The 22,283-nt window shown below is 39.5% G+C and overlaps 1 protein-coding gene across 18 annotated transcripts in view; it reads right to left on the bottom strand.

The window, feature by feature from the left end:
- Positions 1-5,237: 5,237 nt before the first annotated feature.
- The window catches only part of Usp15 (ubiquitin specific peptidase 15), a 97,930-nt gene continuing 80,884 nt past the window's right edge, over positions 5,238-22,283 (bottom strand). For 13 of the 18 annotated variants that reach the window (XM_076554150.1, XM_076554157.1, XM_076554151.1 and 10 more), the window contains 13 exons: positions 19,675-19,833; positions 19,373-19,597; positions 16,204-16,287; positions 16,019-16,113; positions 15,726-15,917; positions 13,549-13,664; positions 13,140-13,412; positions 12,676-12,746; positions 12,241-12,356; positions 11,665-11,814; positions 10,830-10,933; positions 8,584-8,672; positions 5,238-5,702 (listed from right to left, as the gene is read on the bottom strand). In XM_076554150.1, the coding sequence (XP_076410265.1) occupies positions 5,514-5,702; positions 8,584-8,672; positions 10,830-10,933; positions 11,665-11,814; positions 12,241-12,356; positions 12,676-12,746; positions 13,140-13,412; positions 13,549-13,664; positions 15,726-15,917; positions 16,019-16,113; positions 16,204-16,287; positions 19,373-19,597; positions 19,675-19,833 (1,863 nt within the window). In that variant the 3' untranslated portion in view covers positions 5,238-5,513. Of the gene's footprint in view, positions 5,703-8,583; positions 8,673-10,829; positions 10,934-11,664; positions 11,815-12,240; positions 12,357-12,675; positions 12,747-13,139; positions 13,413-13,548; positions 13,665-15,725; positions 15,918-16,018; positions 16,114-16,203; positions 16,288-19,372; positions 19,598-19,674; positions 19,834-22,283 lie in introns of those variants that run through there. The other 5 variants (XR_013045604.1, XR_013045602.1, XR_013045600.1 and 2 more) reach the window with 2 other exon arrangements.

Below are 22,283 nucleotides of genomic sequence, written 5' to 3'. Positions count from 1 at the left end.
AGGGGCTAAAAGAGATGAACAGAGAGATTGCACTGAAGTAGGGATTGGGCTGAGCCATACAATCCTAGTGAGCAGACCTCTCCAAAAATGGAGCTGCTTCTATTAAGAGCTGCCGTTGAGTAATGGTTATGCTACAATGGTTAGGGTTATTATGAAGTCTTAATGACAACGCGAGGACCTTATAAAAAGGGACACCAGTCTGTTTCCTAGTCTCCTGGCCACATGAATCGGATGAGGAACTTGGCATCACCAAGAAAATTTTAGAATACATGCATTTAAGTTTGTTGTGCTGTTCCCTGATTTACTTTTTAGTGTACATGGTCCTAACTGTAGCTAGCAACAAATCTGAACGAAGGTCACAGCAGCTGAAACTCACATTTTCCACCAAATTATATAGATGGAGTTATAAATTCCTGATGGGGGGGGGGAATCAGCAAAATAAACACCAAACATAGGTATGCTCCCCCCTCCCAGAACAGTCAACTGCCAAAACAATGTAAACATTTAAAATATCTGATTTTGTGCATATTAAAAAATGCACTCTTGGGACTGGAGAGACAGCTCAGCAGTTAACAGAGCACTTCCACCTCCTGCTCTTTCCAAAGACCAGCTCATCAGTTCCCAGCACTCACGTTAGGCAGATCACAAGCACTTATAACTCCAGTTCCAGGGCACCAAACGCCCTCTTCTGGCCTCCATGGGCATCCTCACATGTGGCATACACTCACACACACACATGCAGATAGAAAATGATTTAAAAATGCAGTCTTATTTTTACAGTGTTATATTATTTATAATATCATTTCCAAAGAGACAGTTGTATATTTTTAGCACCTTTGCAGAACTACATTAACAATAATTTGGGCAAGAACTTCAACAACAAACCAATACTAAGACCCATCTGACTGACTTTCCTCTCTACCAAAATATTATAACTCAATTTTATAATAATTCCCACAATACAGGGTCTTTCCCTTCAGCTCCTCTGGCTAGCTGCAGGTGCCCTAAAGCAGAGATGGGGGTTACCATGATATGATATAAATGTATTTTTCAATGCTTATGATTATCAAAAATTAATCTTTGGACTATTTTATTAGCCATTTCTTTAAAGACAAAAAGCTGAATATATCCAGTTTTATATGAACATGTCATCTAAACTATTCAGCAATTTCTGTAACTTAGAGTAAATATGAATTAAACACACAAAGCATACACATACTGAATTAAAATGTCCCAAATCTAGAAAGCTTAAGAAAAATATTTTTCTCATTAAAAAAAATTTGGGTATGAAACAATATATAACACCCATCTGTAACTGTAACACCATGGGTGTAAATATACTCATTTATTCTCTATCAAGCAGCACTTAAAACAATTATCTGAAAGCATCAGCATATTTTTAAGAGAAGCTACTTCAATCTTTAGACAAGTCAAATTATTCAGTAATAAAAAAATCAATTTTGTTATAAAGTAAAAAATATGAAGACTGCCTTGTTCTTTGGCTTTAGAACTCCGTTTTCATTTGACCACTTTTCTGACCTTTCAGAGGACCTTAACGGGACACAGTATCTCCTCACACTACCACCTTAGCTAAGCTGGCAAGTGGATGTCCTCTTCATCTACAACTGTGTGCCAGAACAGGCAGGCAGGCAGGCAGGCAGGCAGGCAGGCAGGTGTGCAACAGCAGCCTGTAGGGCCCTGAAAAGAGGTAACACTGACTCAAAGCTAGCTGTGCACAGTACCGACCCCATGAGTGACAATGGAGACTCCCGTCTGTGTCCTTCGGTAGGTGCACCCTGAAGAACATCCCCTCCCTGTCTCTTACAGTCCCCTGGCTTCCTTCTCATCACACAGCCTCACCTCACTTCAGCTCATAAAGAAGAGCGCTGCCCTTGGGCAACACCTCGTTTGGTATGAGCTGATTTTCTTTATGCTGAAATCGACGTTTTGTATGGTTTTTAATACCTGGTTGTCTGGAAAGCAAGGGGAAACACAGAACTACCAAAATCAGATTTTCAGCAAAAGCAAGAATGACTTAAAGTGCCAGGCTGCAGCTTTTTCATAGAGATCGTTGAGTATGGATCCAGGGGCCAGTGAGAGGGCTCAGTGGGTAAAGGTACTTTCTGTGAAACCCTGATGACAAGAGACAGGTCTCTGAAGGGAGGATCGCGCGGCCGCCCCTCCCCCAACTCAGAAACCCCAGGAAGGTGAGAAGGCTCAGCAGGTCAAGGCACTTCCGTCCGTCTTGGGGGACCACTGGTAGAAGAGAACACAGTCCTGCCCAAGCTGCCCTTCGATCTCCTCCCATGTGCCATGACATGCACACAAGCCCTCTCCTTCGATCTCCTCCCATGTGCCATGACATGCACACAAGCCCTCTCCTTCCCAATCAGGATGAGATGTAATAAGAGAATGACAGGGGAGACTTGACTAAAGTCAGGGTTGAATTTGGGGCAATGGTTTAAGTTACATACCACATAATATTTAACATTTAATTAAAATAGTGAATAATGTAAATACGTCGGTAACGTTCATTTTGGAATGAAAAGTTAAGTATACCACTTTCTAACTAGGCATTTTTTGGAAGCAAAACTAGCTAACAGCACTTTCCATGCAGACAAAAGATCAGTAACTAGTACCACACTGTTCACAAAACTTCCTGATGGAAGACCAGATGGCCTCATCCGAGTTCCCTGGTGAGAAAGGCACTGTAACACAGTGAGGCGCGCGCGCATCTGAGGGCGTCTGAAAGCTGACTTACCGCATGGTAACCGTGGGGACTCTGCAACACACACACGGGAGGTGAGGATGGTGACTGTCCCTACCACACAGCTCTTGTGGGATGAAATGTGATAATGCATACAAACGCGCTAATATCGTGACTGCTTTAGAATAAGCCCCTCAATAAACATTGGCTATTATTGTCATCATTATTGTATGGGTGAAGAAACAGACTAAAAAGATTAAGTTCAAAGATTACTAACAGGCAAAGTTAGAAGTAGAATTTTCATCTAAATATATTCCTATTACCCTGTATTACCTATATGGATATATCCTTTTAATTCTTTTTATGCTATGAAGTTTTTGTGGATGAAGCTATCATTTGAAAGATTCAATGGCATAGACGGCACTCTTGACTTAAAATTTTTCTTTTCAGTAGGAAAGAAATTGAGGCAAGCATTAACAGGATGTGGTCTTAGTCAGGGCATGGTGGTGCTCCTCTGTAATCCTAGCATTTGAGAGGCCCAGGCAGGAAGATCAAAGACTTGGAGCCTGTCGTGGGATACAGGGTGAGATGAAGGCCAGCCTGAGACCCACTTGAAAAATAAACAAATGCATTACCAAGTCAACGAAGCAGATAAACAAAAGGAACCAGACTCTTTGGAGAATCAGGGTGGAGACTAATCTACGTTTACAAGAAGTTAACATTGACCTTAAAAACTTACAAAAAAAGAAAGAAAGAGAAAGAAAGGAAGGAAGGAAGGAAGGAAGGAAGGAAGGAAGGAAGGAAGGAAGGAAGGAAGGAAAGAAAGGAAAGGAAGGATAGACCAAGGGCAGAAGCTCAGAAGGCAGCGCCGTTGGCTTCAGGACTATGTACGGTACAACCCAGACCAAAGCTCCCCAAGTCTAAAGCATCCTCCACAGGACTTGACTCACTCTGTACCTTGTGCTAACCATAATAACGTACTGTAAAGTCACTATGCAGAAAACAGGGAATTGACTTGAACGGTTCCAGAGTTAAGAAATAAAAGACTAAATAAGGCCTTCAATAGCTTTATTGAAATCTGTATAAATAAACATGCACATTTCAAATGTAAACTCAAGTGAACCCAAGTGCTGACAAAATATTAACCTCTGTCATGCAGGAGGTTAGTTTACATAAAAAAAAAAAAAGGAAAAAAAGAAAAAAAAAAAGGAAGAAAAGAAACAAAACAAAACAGCCAAAGCAGCTTTTAAAAGACCAGGATGAAAAACCAGCTTTAATATCAAGATATAAAGCAAAGCCATGATCAACATACCTTACTTATCCTGGTCAAATGCAATTTTTTCCTTTTTCTTTTAAAATGCTAACATAAATAAATAATTTACCAAAATGTGCACTCACAGAGTGAACTTTTATTTACAATACACAATTTATATCTATTGTATTTGATTAGTTCAAGTGAAGAACATTATACTTTTTGCTTTAATAACAGTGGGACACAAAGCGATTTCTCAGGTAGTCATATGTGAAATGTGCCCCAGCATTTCCTTTCCTATTAAAGGCAGTATTGTAGGCCAATCAATGATACATTCCTTCAACTGGATCATAGGGAAAGAAAGCAGCCAATGGAAATGTCTCAAATGTTCACACGTGTATTTGGCATCCTGGATCCTTGAATGTGAGAAACTGAAATGAAACCAAAGTTCGTACGCTTCCTATGCTGCACAGGTCTGACTGGGAACATGCAAATACCACCTCTCTTAGACAAGTTACCTTCTGAGAAAAGCTGTAAGGCTATGGTGAATTCTGCCGTCAGGAACACACAGAGAAGTTAACAGACCTACCTCTATAGCCAAGTTATCAGTGAGTTAAAGGCTAGTACATGAACAAAAATCCTCTCACCTAAGTCTGATGCAATTGTTACTACAGATACAGAGTATTATTCAGCCTGTCCTTACATTACAGTAATTGGGAGAGCTAAAAAGTTGCTACATTACCAAAAATGGGGTAAAGAACCATAGACAGCAAAAAATTTGAATTTTGGACCAACAGTGGATTAATGATAAACATTTTAAACCAAAACAAATTTGAAATTTTAAAGAACAGATTCCAATTGTAGTGAAAAATACTTACATGTAGCTGAAAAATGACTTTTGATGGAGTATGGAATCTAGAACCTGTTCCCATGGTGAGTGAGGTAAATGTCATGTTTTGCATTTTAATGATACAACAAAAGGAAATTTTTCCAAGGTTATTTCTCATGGTATGATGGAATTTTTTTCTGTGAACAGGCCCACATTGATCCCCAGGGACAGATTTGAAGACTGGCGTTCCAAGGACGCACTGCAGCGTCTGCACCACACGGATGCTGCGGGGCGTGCCGGAGCGGTGGACACACACGAACTAGATTTCCCAAGAGCTGAGCGCAGCCACAGCTTTCCTGCAGTGTTATTAGAGCAAAATCAATGACCAACATCCACAAGTTTACATCTGTCATCAATTAGTCACATCCAAAAAATTAAAGAAAACATAATTCGTCAAAACAGCAGCAAACTTAAAAGGGATTTATTTGTGATTTCCTATATATATTTAGCTTGTAAATACAAGACTGTAAATGTATTAAGAGACAATTTCTGTTAAAGTTTTCATTGTGTTTCACTTCAAGTACTGCACAAGTTAAAATCTGATCAAGGATTTACATTCGGTTATCTGAGACTCCTCATCTCAGACTTGGGCTTTAATGTGGTGGAGAATCCACTGCCATGGCCACCACCAGCAGGAAGGTCTCTCTATGGCTCCTGGGCTGGCGTTAGTTAGTGTGCATACAGTTTTCATTCTCTAGGTCATTGTCATTGTCATTGCTGTCGTCTTCGTCGTCACTTTCCAGGGGGACGCCCGTGGCGGCTGAAGCACCTTTCGTCTCTCGGTCCAGAGGGAAGAAGCCCGTCCCACGGAAAGTGTCCTGTCTCTGGTAGAAGAGGACGTACGCTGCTTTGGACTGCCAAATAAGCACAGATGTCAGCACCCAGAGACCATACTTGACACAGCACGCACGGGGTGTTAGCTAATAAGCAATGTTAGTGACAAGAAATCAACAGAAAAACTACATATGACCACATGGAAGCTTATACAATTGGCTAAGTATAGTTGTTTCTATATTTAAAAAGAAGTATTTTCATTCTGTATAATTTGGACCAAGAGTTATATATAGCCCAAACACAAATTCACTTCCTGTAATATAAAATACAATTCTGTTTTTCTTCCTTTGAACTTTAAGGTGAATGTTTTTGTATCCAACACTGAGTGTCTCAGCTCAGGCTTGACCTCCAGTGCAACGTCCTCTACTACACCAACAACATTTCCCTGATAAAAAGACATGACAGCACAGGAGGAAGATTGAGGAATAGAAAGGGGAAGAGTGGACGGAGGAGGGACAAGAAGGGGGGGGGGAGCCCGACTGAAGCACAGCACGCACACATGACAACGTCATCAAGAAACCCAGTCTTGGTACAATTAACACGTGCTGGTGAAAATCCCTCCCCACCCTGTTTTGAGACACAATTTACTTGTTTAGCCCTGGCTGTCCTGGAATTAGTTCTGTACACCAGGCTAGCCTTGAACTCTGCTTCCCAAGTACTAGGACTAGAGGTGTGCAGCCACTACTCCCAGCTTAAAAATTTTTTTTTTAAAAAGAATATTTTTCCATCAATTATAACAGTAGATTTTAAAATTTATTTTTAAATATTTTAGTTTGTATTAGGTTTAGTCTGCATGTATGTCTAAGCAACACTTAGAAGCTCAATGCCTGGAGAGCCAGAAGAGGGCACTGGATCCCCTGGAACTGGAGTTACAGACTTGTGAGCTACCATTTGTGTGCTCTGGGAATCGAACCCAGGGTCCCCTGGAAGAGTAGCCAGTGCTCTTAACCACTGAGCCGTATTTGTGGCTCTTGTATCATTAAAAAAAAAAAAAAAAAAAAGATAGCCCAGGCTGCCAAAAATGAACATATGAGTCTATAGGAAATGAAACCATTTCTGCAGAACAAAGGAAACTATCAGCCAAGTAAACCGACAGCCTACAGATTGAGAGAAAAATCTTTGCTAGCTCTGTCTCTGACAGGCTTGAAATCTAGATAAATATATAAAGAACTACAAAAATTAAACACCCCAAAATCAAAAATGCCAATCAATAAATGGGCCAAATTCAAAATAAACAGTTATTAAAAGAAGAAACTCAAATAGCCAATAAACAGCTTTAAAAATATGAACCATGTTTAGCCACAAGAAAAGGCAAATTCAGAGTATCCATCCATCCATCTCACCAGTCAGCATCAAGAAACTGCTGGTGTGCTGTTGAGGATGTAGGGAAAGTGGACTTTTATTAACTGCTGGGACAGCATAAACCAGCACGGCCCTTTACGGAAATCAGTATGGGTTCTCAAAAAATTAAAATGAGAACTATCATATGACCCATCTATACCACTGCTGGGAATGTCTCAAGGGACCACAGATCCGATCAGAGATACTTGCACATCCAGATTGACTGCTGCGGTATTCACAGCAACAGGGAACCAGAAATAGCCTGTATGTTCATTAACAGATGACTGGATCGTGAAAATGAGGTATATACACACAATGGGATTTTATTCAGCAGATGTATACATTTTGTATACAGAATGAATACATTTTCAGGAAAATAAATGATTTAGAAAATATAGTAAGTGTGATAACTTAAGACTCAAAAAGGTAAAAATCATGTTTTCTCAGAAGCAGACCCAAACTTTTTAATGTTTTATGTATGTACGTATGTATTTAATATCTTATGTATGCATGTATTTGTTCGTATGTATGTAAGTGAGTGTGAGAGTGGGTGGAGGCAATGAAACCATGTAACAAACCATGTGAAAGGAACACGAAGCTCTGAGGAAAAGGGATGGGCCAAAGAACACACATGACGCGGAAGTGGAAAGGAGGCTATGGGGGTTGAGGGGGACAAGGGAAATCATGGGGAGGAAAAGAAATCAACAAAAATTTGCTTGAAAATATCACAATGAAACCTAATATTCTGTGAGCTAACGACAACGAAAGGAGTCCAGGCTGACCTGGAACGTGCACCACAGCACAGGACGGTCTGGAACCTGTGATCTACCTGCCTGAATCTCTGAAATGCTAACATCACAGACATGTGCCACCATACCAGACAGCTCTCTCTGGCTTAAAAAACATTTAAGTTTCGTCTGCATCAAAAACTGCCACCAAGAGAACTTCCACCCTCCACTGTATACCCCTCTCCCTCTCCACTGGGCCCACAGAGTGTGGCCACCACCTCCTCAACAGTCCTCAGCTCTGTCACCCCATCTGTCCACGGCATTCTAATGGAACCACTTTCCATGGGGCCGACAGCATCTCAGTCAATGGCGGCCTTTTATAGTAACACTGGCCCATCTCTCAGGAGCATTAACACCTCAGAGTCTTCTCTCCAGTGATTTTGGTCTTCGGTGACACTGCTTCTCCTTAGGTCTACTCTCTTCAGGTTCCCTTCCTAAATTGTTTAAGACACATGTTCTGCCCGAGCAATCTTCTATATACTGAAATCGGAATGAGTGCCTTTAGCTACAGCAACTGCTGGAGTGTAGAATAGTGTTCCAAGGGCTCTTTTTCTTTTCTATTTTTGAGACAGGGTCTTTCTGTGTAGCCCTGGCTGTCCCAGAACTCCCTCTGTAGACCAGGCTGGTCTCAAAAGGCATGTACCACCATGCCTGACTCTCCAAAGGCCCTGCAACATGAGCTCATGTCCTGCTCCACGTTTTCCCTTCTGTTAAGTTTTTGTTACTCCCTAGGAGGCTGACCCATGACCTCAAACACTGAAGACATACTTACCACAATTTGTTCTTCGGATGCAGTGGAGACACTGCTGTCATCGAAATAGTACCATTTTCCATCATCTTTATTTTTTGCAAAAGCAGTATCTAGCGAAAAAATAGAATTACTCCTATGACTGGAATATCTATGGCTTTGGGTGGATTCCTCAAAACTCTATGATCACCTATAAAAATATCTGCTAAATGACACGAGTATCATCTGTATCAGGCCTAGTATACATTTACTTGATTTGACAAAGGCTTTTAGAATAATTTCTAGCAATTTAAATGCCTAAGAAACATTTTTTCTAAGCTGAAACTTGTGACTTTTTTCAGATGGGAAAATAGCTTTTTTTTTAATTCACAGAAAAAAAAAACCCTAATGATAATTACCATTTATATAGTGATTATATGACAAGACACAGTGCTATGCATTGTATCCACATTAAGATATTATCATTATTCTTCTCATTGTAAAGCTATAAAACTAACGCTTCTAAAAGAATCTTTTGTTAAAGGGGTGCTGCTGTTATGTAGCAGAGTTAGGACTTAAATTCAGGACTGCCTACATCCAGAATTTCTATTATTTATTTAAGTTTCCTATGACATTTTCTTTTCTGATAACTCTACTTAATCTGTAGTTTTTACACACTAGAGTTCTTTCTGTCTTTAACACACTATAGAATAAAAGAAAGATTAAAAAAATGCTACTTCTTTATTCCTTCCATGCTCTGTATAAACTACTACCTTAAAACTCCCGTGCGCTAACAGAACACTTCCCAACAGTTATTCACACACCCTGGCTAATCACCTTTAACGAGGAGCTGAAAACAGCGTGACCTCAATAGCTTCCTTTGCACATCACCTCAGACACTTTCCCCCTCCTTCCAACAACTAGGATTCACTACTAAACAGCTGTGATGTCTTTTGCTCTGTACTCTATCTAGGATCCACCACTCAACAGTACCATGTCTTTTGCTCTGTACTCCTTCATGAATCTGCATGAACTCAGCTCAGGGAAGTCTACTGCATGCGGTGAGTCTGCTAGCCTGAACTTAAGGGAACTACAGAGTAGTTGGATACTTACAGAAGAAACATTCTCAGTCCTAAAGAAAATATGTAACCTATGAGACTGAATAAATAATAAAATAATAAAAGCCTTTCAAGATATTAGCAAGATACACCTTTGGGGAGGATTATTCAAAAAGTAATATTGAGAAAAGAATAATAACCCCAATAAAAATATAGCCTAAAAGTAACTATAAATAGCCTCAAATAAATTGGAATTTGGGTGAAATGAATATACTTTTACAGAAGCAAAAAAATGTTCAAAATATATATGTAAGAAAAAGAAAACTGATAGTCCAATAATGAAATAAATAAAAAATTTTATGAGGTAAAGCCCATAGTTTTACAGAGAATTCTAGTGTACCTGTTGGATAGTTACTCCCCATATTATTCTGATGATTTCAGGAAATAAAAAAATTAATCTAGTTTATTTAATGACCATAAATTTGATTACAAAGTGAAATAATAATAAAAACTCACTTATGAATGAAAGTGTTAGCAATCTTAATCAGTTAATGAAATCAACTCTGCATTACATGTGACAAAAGGACATGTCACAGGAATGGAAATCCATCAGGTGAGAGTGTCAACTGTTACAGTCAACCTGAACTACAACCTGGCACACAGTTTTGTCAAGAAGGTCACTTCAAAGGAAACCGTAGATAGCAGACCATAATCAATGATACTTTTCAGTCTTAGATTAGTAGAAAGTTAGGTGTTAATTTAAGTGAAAAGATACAGTGCAATAAATCTAAATCACCAGTGGTAAAAGCAACAGATTAAATAGACATGAACTAACATGATTAAGTCTAAAGTCTCAAGAGGAAGAGTTACTAAGATCAATAGTTAGTACCTATTGCCCAAGTTAACAAATTTGCACAGTTTAAAAGGACACAGCACCAGACACATTATAAGGAAAGAGAATGAAGAATGGGGTCGGGGGGTAAGCGCCCTGAACAGACAAGATGCTTCTTCCTGGGCCTTCAGCTGAGAAGGGGGATTAACTAATTCCTTTAGAACTGGGTTTTAAAATAAAAGTTATACAGCTGATTCACTGATTCATTCATTTATAAATACTGAACAACGATTACATGCAAGATACATCTGACATTTTATTTACTTTAAAAAGTATTAACTATCTTACAGGAAAAAGTCTACAGATTTGGAAAAAGGTTAAAAGGTAAACTATCAACTTACAATGACCACCTCCCATCCCTCCATAGTGGTTGGAAACAGCAATCAAATTATAGCGGCAAGGGCCTGCGTTTGGATTAATTAGGAATTCTGACATATCCAAGTCACTGTTAAAAAGGAAATCAGATAAGTTATGCTTTCTTTAAAAGTGATGAAATATTTTTCTTTTAAAGCAATAAATTCTAGCGCCTTCTGTTAGTACTGACTCATATATATGCATACACACATAATCATTAATACAAACACACACACACACACACACCCCTCATACAGGAATTACCCAGAGATAACCTATTAAACAAATTATACATGTATCCCTGAGATTTGAGTGTTTGGGAAATCCTTGTTTAGGGGTTGATAATTGGACACTGATTGCTATTCTGATTAATGCTTTCATGCTATCACATTTAACTTACAGTGTGCCAGGGAAAAAATTAAAAGGAAAAGTGAAAAGCAACTTCCTTATCAACACTCAAGAACTAAAATCTTGGAGAATCTACTGCTGGCACTTTCCTAAACAAGCAGCGTCTCTCCCTGTGCTCTAGGTGTGGCTCCCACCGTCACTAAAGAAGCACCTTATGCTGCAGAGGGAGATCATCTCCAGCCACACCTGGTCCAAACTCAGAGACCAATGGACTGCGGAGGTGCTTGTTTCCAGTGGATATAGTTACAACAAAACTGTGAAATAGCAATCCTAACAAATTATTACAATTGCTCAAAACTTCAAGGTTTAAACTGATCCAATTATACGTGACATTTACTAAGGTAAGATAAGAATATCATCACATCATTTGAAAAAAGAAGGTCCTATGCTTAACTGAATACAGTTGAAACTTACTTGATGGGAAAATCAACTAAAGTATCTAACTTGTCTCTCATGTATCGACTATAAGAAAACCGCTTGAGATGCACCACAAGTACTGGAGGCAGGGACCATAAATCTAATTTCTTTGTGGCTTGCTGATGTTCTTTACAATTTGGACAATACCTATAAAGAAGAAGAAAATAAAGCTTGACAGAGGCACAAAACAAATGATTTGTATTAATGGAAACTACAAAATCAAAAATCAATGTCTAGTAAGTTCTACATTTTATCAGTGAGCAATTACCGTACACTTAATATATGTGAACATGAAAGCAATTCCGCATTCTTATCTCCTACATCTTTCAGATAAGCTTAACCATTACAAATATATAAATATTCAAAGAAATGATGAAAGTGGTTATTAGAGAAAGGACAGTCCTGAGAGGAAAAGCCACCACTGTACTACTTTAAAAAAGCTGATAGCATCCTCTTTAGACACTATATAAAGACCTTACTGAACTATCAAGGAAACTCAGTCAAGACTTTGCCAACATGATCGGAGTAAACTCCTCAAGAAAAGGCACACAACCATTCAGTGTCTTCTCTTACCAGGGGTCTTCAGCACCGAGTTTTTCTTTTGTTGTAAAAAGCTCAATGCAGTCTTTCAATTTCACAAAGGGTTTTTTTGGAGGTTTATATTCCACACTTTCATGTTTTTCAAAATCCTAAAGAGAAGTATTTCTTGAGTTAAGAGAACAAGTTAAACAAAACTCATCTTAGTGACACATCTTAAGCATCCTGAAAACTCAGACTGTAGAAGCCTCAGCAGAAATGTCTAGAACACCTTGTGAAAGAACCTCTGTGGTTGAATCAGCACACAGAAAGCATGTTCAAAACCAACTCTTTCCGTGAAAAGTAAAAAGGGCCACCATCTTTTTTTGCTAACTGCTCAAATAACCCACTTGTAGAATCAAGGGGGAGGAGCGTGACAACTCAGTCACATAGAGAGCGCACAGCAAAGCCAAGAGGCAGGGAGGGGCTCACCTCAGCGGCATTCTCATCGAAGTACCTCCTTTTCAAATCAGGATCCCAGTCCAAAGCCAGGAAAGACCTTTCTAAGGTAGAAAAAATATTCTTTCCTTAAAAATGTTGTAAGCTTTAGTGTTAAAATAAACATATCTTAATGCCAACATATACACCAGAGAAAACCAGCAATCTCTTTCCACCAGGGTTTTCTACTTGCACTAGGTGATCAGGGCAACACTGAGAGCTGTTTCCAAGTCACTGAAATAACCCAAGAGTTAAAAAATAATGCAAAGTGTAAGCATAATAAACTAACCTCATTGTAGTCAAGATTATCACTTACTATAGGAAGACATTAAGGCTTAGATTCCTTGGAGATAAGTAACTGTATTTTTGATGACAGGCTAAATTTCATGGTCTTCACCTAAAACAGCACTTTGTTCTGCTCAAGTTCAGCGTTCAAGCTATTTCTCACAGGTACTCACCATCGAGCCGAAGCTGCCTATCGTCAAATCTTATCTGCCTGGTGTCATCTTTGATGTAGTTGATATCAGTATTGCCTAAATTGATGAACTGGAATGTAAACAGTCGCTTTTTGTGTCCCGTGAGTTGGCCTTTGCAAGTTTCTTCAGTGCACAATCCGTTTTCAGAGTCATTATCTCCTCCAACCGAATCTTCAGACTGACTGTTCTCATTCTCTGAAGGAAGCTCTTGGTCCTGACTGGACTCGTCGTCGGGTTCATCTGTCTCCATCTCACCTGGGTATTTAATAGAGATCTTTAAGTTAACCTGTACACCATTTCAAAAGTCTAAGTGTTGCTTTTCCATATCTACTCATGTGTTCTACTTTATTAAATCCACATCTTAACCGAGAACATGACAAAAAAGTCTTACTTGGTGAGCCTTCTTCATGTATGCCGTTTGGGCCGTTCCCATTAATATTCTGGTCCTCACAGCAACGCAGGGGCCCATCAGTTTCCTCGGTTTCAGTAGACATTTTGACATACCGGCTGCAGTAAAATCAGGTAATCAACAAGCTTGTAAAATTAAATTTCCATTTTACTTAATAAAACTAACAATTTTAATTCAAACTCTAGACCTAACACTCATATAGTAAAGCTGGCTAATAATTTATATTTGGGTTGTTTTTAAATATAAAAAATTAAGTATTTACTTCTAGGCTTTTCCCCCCTTATACTTCTAGGGTTTTGCTTTTTTTTTTTTTGGGGGGGGGGTCTTTTCAAGACAGGGGTTCTCTACATAGTTTTGGTGGCTGTCCTGGATCTTGCTCTGTAAACCAGGCTGGCCTCAAACTCACAGAGATCCACCTGACTCTGCCTCCCCAGTGCTGGGATTAAAGACGTGTGCCACCACCGCCCGGCTAAGGTTTTGCTTTTTATTGTTGCTGTTTTGGAGACAGGGTCTCACTGTACATTTGCAGTTGACTTGGAACTCTCTATGTAGACCAACCTGGCTGGCATTGAACTAGCTCCCCTGTCTCTGCCTGTCTAGAATTAAAGGTATGTGCCACCACACCCGGCTATATGCTTTTTAATTGCGCGCACGTGTGTGTGTGTGTGTGTGTGTGTGTGTGTGTGTGTGTGTGTGTGTGTGGACACAGAGTCAATTACATGTTTGCACTTTATGTGTGTGTGCACGCACATCATTATGTGTGGCGATAGAGGCCAGAGGACAAACTTGTAGCAGCTGCTTCTCTCCTTCCACCTTGGGGTCTCCGGGATTGAATTCAGGTTGCTGGCCACGGTGGCAAGCATTCTTACCTACTGAATCATCTCATCATCTCTGGATTTTCCACGTTTTATATGTTAGAAGTACAGCACAGTGGATCATTTCTCAACTTAAAAGTAAGAATTTTATAAACGGTCCTCATTTACATGATGATATTATTGTTAGGAACACTCATAATTGTGTAATGTGATCTTTATACATGGACCATGAAATTATAATGATTCGGTATACAGAAAATATAAAGTATGTCAGCTGTAAAGGGTAAGAGAAAGGCCTTCAATGGTATCCACCATTACCTTATTTACTTCAAGGCTTATACAAAAAGCAAAGATTGTGTGGGGCACTATCTCACAAAAGCTGTCATGAATGCTTATCTTTTAAAGGAAATGAGTTCTTCATCTAGCCACACGCATAGAAAAGGACCATTTAACTTTATCTATCTATCTATCTATCTATCTATCTATCTATCTATCTATCTATCTATCTATCTATCTATCTATCTATGGTTTTTCGAGACAGGGTTTCTCTGTGTAGCTTTGTGCCTTTCCTGGAACTCACTCTGTAACCCAGGCTGGCCTCGAACTCACAGAGATCCACCTGTCTCTGCCTCCCGAGTGCTGGGATTAAAGGTGTGTGTCACCACCGCCTGGTCCATTTAACATTATTATGATTTCTAGTTTGTACTTACAGTTACTTGTCAACTAAAACTTCCAACTGTAAATTTTTGGTGTAGAACAGCTAAGAATTCATGTTTCTGGATTTGAAATAATCTCAGTTGTATATTTTATGTGACAAGTCAGTGGATTAAATTGTAATTTTATTTTTACTTAATTATTTATTTGGGGGCCGGGCGGTGGTGGTGCACTCCTTTAATCCCAGCACTCGGGAGGCAGAGGCAGGCGGATCTCTGTGAGTTCGAGGCCAGCCTGGACTACCAAGTGAGTCCCAGGAAAGGCGCAAAGCTACACAGAGAAACCCTGTCTCGAAAAATGAAAAATTATTTATTTGGGGGGTTTTGAGGCACTCATTTATGTAGCCCAGTATGTCCTCAAATACGCTACGTAAGAGAGGCAGGAGCAGAATTCGTGACTGTCCGGCCTCCGCATCAAGTGCTGGGACCAAGCCGAGTCCATGCAGTGGGGTCGCAGCCTGGACTGCAATCACAGCGTGTGTCACTGCCATGCCTGGCTGTCATCTGTTTTCTGTCTGTGAGCAACAGAGATGTGTGTAACACTCCAGTAGTGCCTTGAACAGCGACAGTCATTAGCTATTTTACATTTGAGTCTCGCGTTTATTTTGCATAAAGCTTATTTGGCACTTACCACATTCTCAAGAGTAGGAGATTATAGAGTTTATCTTCAGTATTGTTTCGTGGTACAGCCATAAGAAAAGGCTGACCGAACAGTGAAGAGCCAGTATGGTGGGTGTAACTTGAGTGTCTGAATTTTTCTCTTAGGCAAACAGGAATAACCACATGTTCCGTGTCTTCTGTCCTGTTGATGTTAATTTCAAACCTACGAGGGTGGGAATGACCATAATAACCTCTAAGTTTTATGTTAGTTCTTTAGGTTTTTTACCCCCTCAACAATAGATTGCAAATGGATATTATACTTACACGTAAATGTCATCCCGCTCCATAATACTACTGAGGTTTTCATCCATGGCAAATATCCTGTGAAATCTATGATTGTATATGTCAGTGACTATCATCTAGAAGGAAATAAATGTCTATTAAGCTGGTTTTACAATACTGAGAAACTCAACCCCAATTTACGTACTTCAACCTCAGAAACATCTCACCTTCTCTGCAGGCACTCCCGATAGAGCCGACAATGCTGTACAAAGATCTAGTATATTTCCAATTTTGGGCACAATAACTTTGTACTAAAAAAACAAACAAAAATTGGCAATGAATTTATGACATTGGAAAACACTGACTAGTTAGTTGAGTGTGGGCTTGTGATTGCTTCCACACATTCAGGTGTCTCAGCATTTCTCCAATCTTGAAAGCTCCTGGGCGATAATGTCCAGCAGGATGACTTCCTAGCTATCCTGAGTCAGACCTGCCTGTAGCCCACTGCCTGAACCTGTCATCACTTCTGGTATCTTACACTCCAACACATTACTTCACACCTCTTTTTGGTTTGGGTAGATTTCTAATCCTTGGATGGTTTTCTCTCTACTGTCATGATATCCACTCACCTCGACCCCACCTTATTACTTCAACCATCCTGCTACAAACTTCATGTCTTTACCTCTTCGTTCTATTTTTGTTGAACTGTGGTGGTTTGAATTAAGAAATGACCCCCATAGACTCATATTTTTGAATGCTTAGTCATCAGAGAGTGGCACTATCTGAAAGGATTGGAGGTGTGGCCTTGTTGGAGAAGTGTGTCACTGGGGGTGGGCTTTGAGGTTTCAACAGCCCAAGCCAGACCCATTGTGTCTCAACTCCTGCTGCCTGGGGATCTGGATGCAGGATGCTCAGCTCCTTCTCCAGCACCATGTCTGCCTGCATGGCCGCCATGCTTCCTGCCTTGATGACTATGGACTAAACCTCTGAATTGTAAGCCAGCCTCAATGGAATGTTTTCATTTAAAGAGTTGCCGGGGTCATGGTGACTCTTCACAGCAATAGAAAGATATGAACTTTCTCATAGATGTTTGTATATGCTGAGATTTCTCAACTTCAGAGTTGGTGTGCTACAAATCAGAGTTCAAGTCAACAGACTCTTCATCATAACCCAGAAACAATTCTGTGTGTCACTTCCTTGTTGAGTCTACAGTAACTATTTGAAATCTTCACCATTCTTTAGCATTCTATTTCATCTCTCCTTTCACTACCTGAAGAACACTTTACCTAGAAAACTGAAGCTACTTTGAGTAGGAAAAGTCTGGTTTCCTGTCCTTTTATAAACTATGTGCCCAGAGATTGTTTTGTCCCTGTTTCTGAGACTATGGGGAGACAGAAATCTTTCTTCCCATGCACACATGACTTCTAGCACCTAGGTCGTAAACCCAGCAATTATCCCCTTCTTCATTCATCTTAACTTTGTGTAAGTGCTGAAATATACACAAGTCTTAAAAATACCAAAAAAGCAAAACAAATAAAAACCAAATCCCTAACGCAAAAGTCTTTTACTGCTTTTCCCTAACAATCTCCCACCTCCGAGAGCCCACTGCTAGCTTTAAAACCCAAGCACTTCTCTTTAAACTTGTAAACGTTTCCTCATGTACCTACCAGGTGTAACCCTGAACACAAGTGCAAGCTTGTCTCAATCCTTCCATCACTGTGAATGAAGGAGCTGGTCATTTTCAGAACATTGCATAGACACTGTTCTTACTAAGAATAAAATAAACTCCACTTTGAGCATCAATGGTAAGACAACTTTGTTTATAGGATAGTTTTCATACAGATTTCATTTCTATCATGTACCAAGAAATCTGCGCTATCTGGCTAGAACCCTAACTTAGGAATTTATAGTAAACAATTTTTGAAAGTAGGAACCAAATCTGCTTTGTTTAGGGAAAAAAGCATTGAGTGAGTAATAAAGATCTGGATACCCTTCTGCATTGGGTACAAGTCACATTCTGGAACTACAAGCTCCCTGCCTACAAAGAGCTCTTGGGCAGTTGAGAAAAGAAGACAAAGGTCAAAATAAAATCTGTTGAATTCTGCAGTGGAGGAACAAAAAGGAGCTAATCTCACCAGAAAAGGTCAAATGTAAAAGGAATAATTGATTTAAAAACATAGAAAATGTAGCATTTTTCTCATAAAACACTGAGTAATCCAGTGATAGCACTAGGCAATGGAGATAATCAAGCCAACTGACATTAATGTGCACCACAGGAACTTTGTATAGAATAAGCAAAACATAATATTTTGTTAAAGTACTAGAACATCATTTAACCAAATATTTTTATAATTAAAAATTCATTTATTATTTGTGTATGTGTGCATGCTGTAACACCCGTGGCAGTCAGAGGAAAACCGGTGGGAGCGGGTTCTGTCCTGCTACCCCTTGAGTCCTAGGGATTAAACTCACTCAGCTTTGTCAGGCTTGGCAGCAACTGCCTGAACCTGGCTGAGGCATCCCTGTTGGCCCTGAACCAAGTATTCTTACACTAATGTTTTATTTCTCGTCAAAGTTGTTGAAATGCCTTAAGATTATTGATATTTCAATGCATGATCACATCACAAATTACAAAATACATTATTAGCTCTATTTCTGGAGGCAATCAGGATAAAACCTAGAACATAAAAAATTTCAACAGGTGGGAGTCAGAGACAGCTCAGAGGTTAAAAGCACGGGCTGTTCCCATACAGGAGCCAGGGCTCATTCCCAGTACCTACATGGTGGCTCATAACCATCTACATCTCCAGGTCCAGAGGAGCCAGTGTCCTCTTCTGGCCTCCACGGTACCAAGAACACATGTGGTACACAGACACATATGCAGGCAAAAACACTTATATACATAAATGAATAAAAAATTTCGATAGAAAAAAATACAGACAATAGTACTGTTATTAATCTTTTAAGCAAATATCCCAAATAATAAAACAAACATCTTGGTTGTCTTTGATGTGAGAAAGAAATTTCAGAAATTTATTTTTCTATGATATCCTTCAACTTTCCATAATTCTAAAAAGGTGTAACTTCCAGAGTATTCAGCTTATAAAATCTAAGCCAGGCGGTGACGGCGCACACCTTTAATCCCAGCACTTGGGAGGCAGAGCCAGGTGGATCTCTGTGAGTTCCAGGCCAGCCTAGGCTCCAAGTGAGCTCCAGGAAAGGCGCAAAGCTACACAGAGAAACCCTGTCTTGAAAAACCAAAAAAAAAAAAAAAAAAAAAAATCTATTACACAATACTCTTTATGACTGAATTGTGCTGGAGAAACCGACCAGTTTTATCCTGGCCCCGTCACTAATGAAGAAAAAACAACGACAAAGAAAAAGGTCACGACTTACTTGCATAGGCCTCACAAGTGGATCCGTCCTCACTAAGTAAACTTCCAGGCTCCGCTCCTTTTTCATGGGCAATGGAAGTGTCAAGTAACAAAAAGGGTCAAAGGTCACCGAGATCTTAGCACACTCAGGACACACTAGAGTAGATTTGAAAAGGCCATGGAATATATCTACTATGATAGAATCGTTTCTTTTCAAGTGGTTTTCCCAGGCTTCCTCAGCAACCACCTACAAGGAGAGGAAGACAGGTCACTGACGTGTGAGGGAGCCGTGGCAGTGAGGACAGCAGCGTCAAGTCCACTCACCTTGTCTGGCCTGCCATCAGCATCTTTTAACTGAATATAAGGTTTCTTCCTAATTCTATTCAAATCCTCATGGAGTCCATCTAACAGAAAAGCTAACAGTTCTTGGCAGTCTTGCTGTTGATATCCAGAGAACTGAGGTGCAAAACGTCCTACCTGTGTCTGTAAGACCGACAAAACAACAAAATCAGACAGCAGTCCTTAAAAAGCACACAGTTGTTCTTATTATTCATGAGTACATACATGAGAAATTACCCATTTGTTAAAAATTACTTATATTCCCCAAGTCAAATTTGTGACACATTTTAAAATCATTTGAAGACATGTTCCAGTAAAAAAACTGTTCCTTCTCTGGGGGGAAGAAAGCTATACTGCCTTTTAGTTTCAGCATCATTTTCTAATTGTTTTTTTTATAATGTTTTCTTCTTTACACTTTTGTGCTTTCCAGGTAGGCTATTTAGTGTATAGAACATTCCCCAAGGAGACTGCTAAGGGGTTGGCTAGAGGTCATAAACACAGGGAGTGGTAGTGTGCTTTATGGGGAAAACACAATTGGATAAATTTTGGTAAAAATGAGTTATAGTGTTGATTATGAAATCAGTATTAATGTGTCAACCACACAAAATAGGGGCTTTTCAAACAGACATATATTTAAGATAAAGAATGCTTGGTGGATTCATGAAAATGTGACCAAAGTCTTGGTGGAATCAAACCCTGCACTTCCCCTAGGAATGTGCTTCTGTAGTTGTTAACTTAATTTGTGCTAACGTTATGGAAAATAACTTTTGTGAAAAATTAAAGCTGATTGTATTTATACAAAATAGGGGTAAACACAAATATGCTATACACACACACACACACATGCAGATGTATAGATGTAGTTTATTTGTTTTGCATTTCCAGTAAAGATGTGATAAATCAGCCGGGCGTGGTGGCGCACGCCTTTAATCCCAGCACTCGGGAGGCAGAGCCAGGCGGATCTCTGTGAGTTCGAGGCCAGCCTGGTCTACCAAGTGAGCTCCAGGAAAGGCGCAAAGCTATACAGAGAAACCCTGTCTCGAAAAAACCAAAAAAAAAAAAAAAAAGATGTGATAAATCTTTATCTTTATTCAACATGTGGATGCTCTAAAAAATAGAACTAGGCACAGTGACAAGCCAGTGATCCCAGAACTTAGGAGGCTAATACAGGAAATGCTGGAGTCTAGGAATTTGAGACCAGTCTGGGCAATATAGAAAGAATCCATTGCAAAATAAAATAAAATGAAGAAAAAATACACATACAAACGACGTAAAGCACTCTCTCTAAATGCATTAATCATTGTGTGGCCTTGCACAGGCTTGTTATCAATCAGCATTTCACTGTTCATCTAAGGGGTTTGGGCATTATTTAGCTACAGGTCTTCCTATAATGACTGGCAGGCAGGCAGACAACAAGGGACAGGTTCTAATGCCAGCTATATTAATATGTAAACATTATACACACAGAAATATATCTCTAAAAGCATTCTGAAATAACTTTCTAAGTTTCAGGAAACACTGACTTGAGAACCAAATAAAAAGAAAACATGGAAAACCTTTATACATGACATTGTGAAACATTGGAGACGTAAAAGCTAGTAACATTTCACTGAGTCACTAAAGAGAAACTACAAATCTCTCATTTATCCATTATAAAAAAGAGGGCAAATCTGATGGCCAAAAGGCACATTACAGTTCTTCTACAATTTTCCTTAATCTTCATAGTAGTAGGATTTTAAATACGACTTAAGAGAAATACAATCTGAATCAGAGAATGAATCAGAGAATAAGAAAGGTCTGGCAATTAATAGGTGTGTATCTACAGGAAAGTTCAAGAGGAAGCAATCTAGCAAAATCAAACTGCTGAGGATTGGTTTGCCCAGACAAGTCTCTCAAGGTTTAGAATGTGAAAGAATAACCGCAGGAGCAGTTTGATTGCCTGCTTCACATTTTCACTTGGGTGTCTTAATTACATTTATTTATTGTTTGTACGCACACACGGAGGTCAAAGGACTCACTCATTTTTAATCACATACTTAGTTTCAAACCCTTACCATTTTGTATATGGGTGTTTTGCCTGCATTCTCTTTGCACCATTTGCATGCAGGGTCTGTGGAGACCTGAAGAGGGCGTCAGACACCCTCCTCCCTGCCTTGGCCCCGGGAATGGTGTTACAGATGGAAGGCAGCTACCATGAGGGTGCTAGGAGCTAAACCTTGGTCCCACAGAAGAGTGGCCAGTGCTCTTAACTGCATGACCATGTTCTGACTCATTTTTTAACAACTGGTAGATAATTAACAAAAGATTTTATAGCAGATGTTCTAGGGATGCCACTTACCTATGAAGACTATGGCTTACAATAACTTAGGGCAAGATCTAAGAAGGAACTAGCTCACACACAAACACCCAAGTGTAAGAACTACTGAAAAGAACAATCTGCATGACCACAGGATAAACTAGGTCACTTAGACTTAGTGGCATGCCTGAAGGAAGTTCTTTACATCACATCAAATATCCATGGTTTCCAAAAACATTCTAAACCATTTTCAACTACATTAAAGTCTTTTTTGTCCCCCTTATTATTCCTTCCCTCT

This window comes from Peromyscus maniculatus, chromosome 18 (assembly GCF_049852395.1).
Source record: "Peromyscus maniculatus bairdii isolate BWxNUB_F1_BW_parent chromosome 18, HU_Pman_BW_mat_3.1, whole genome shotgun sequence".
Lineage (NCBI taxonomy): Eukaryota > Metazoa > Chordata > Mammalia > Rodentia > Cricetidae > Peromyscus > Peromyscus maniculatus.
The sequence above is the reverse complement of the archived record's forward strand: the minus strand, read 5'-3'. Positions and strand labels throughout refer to the sequence as shown.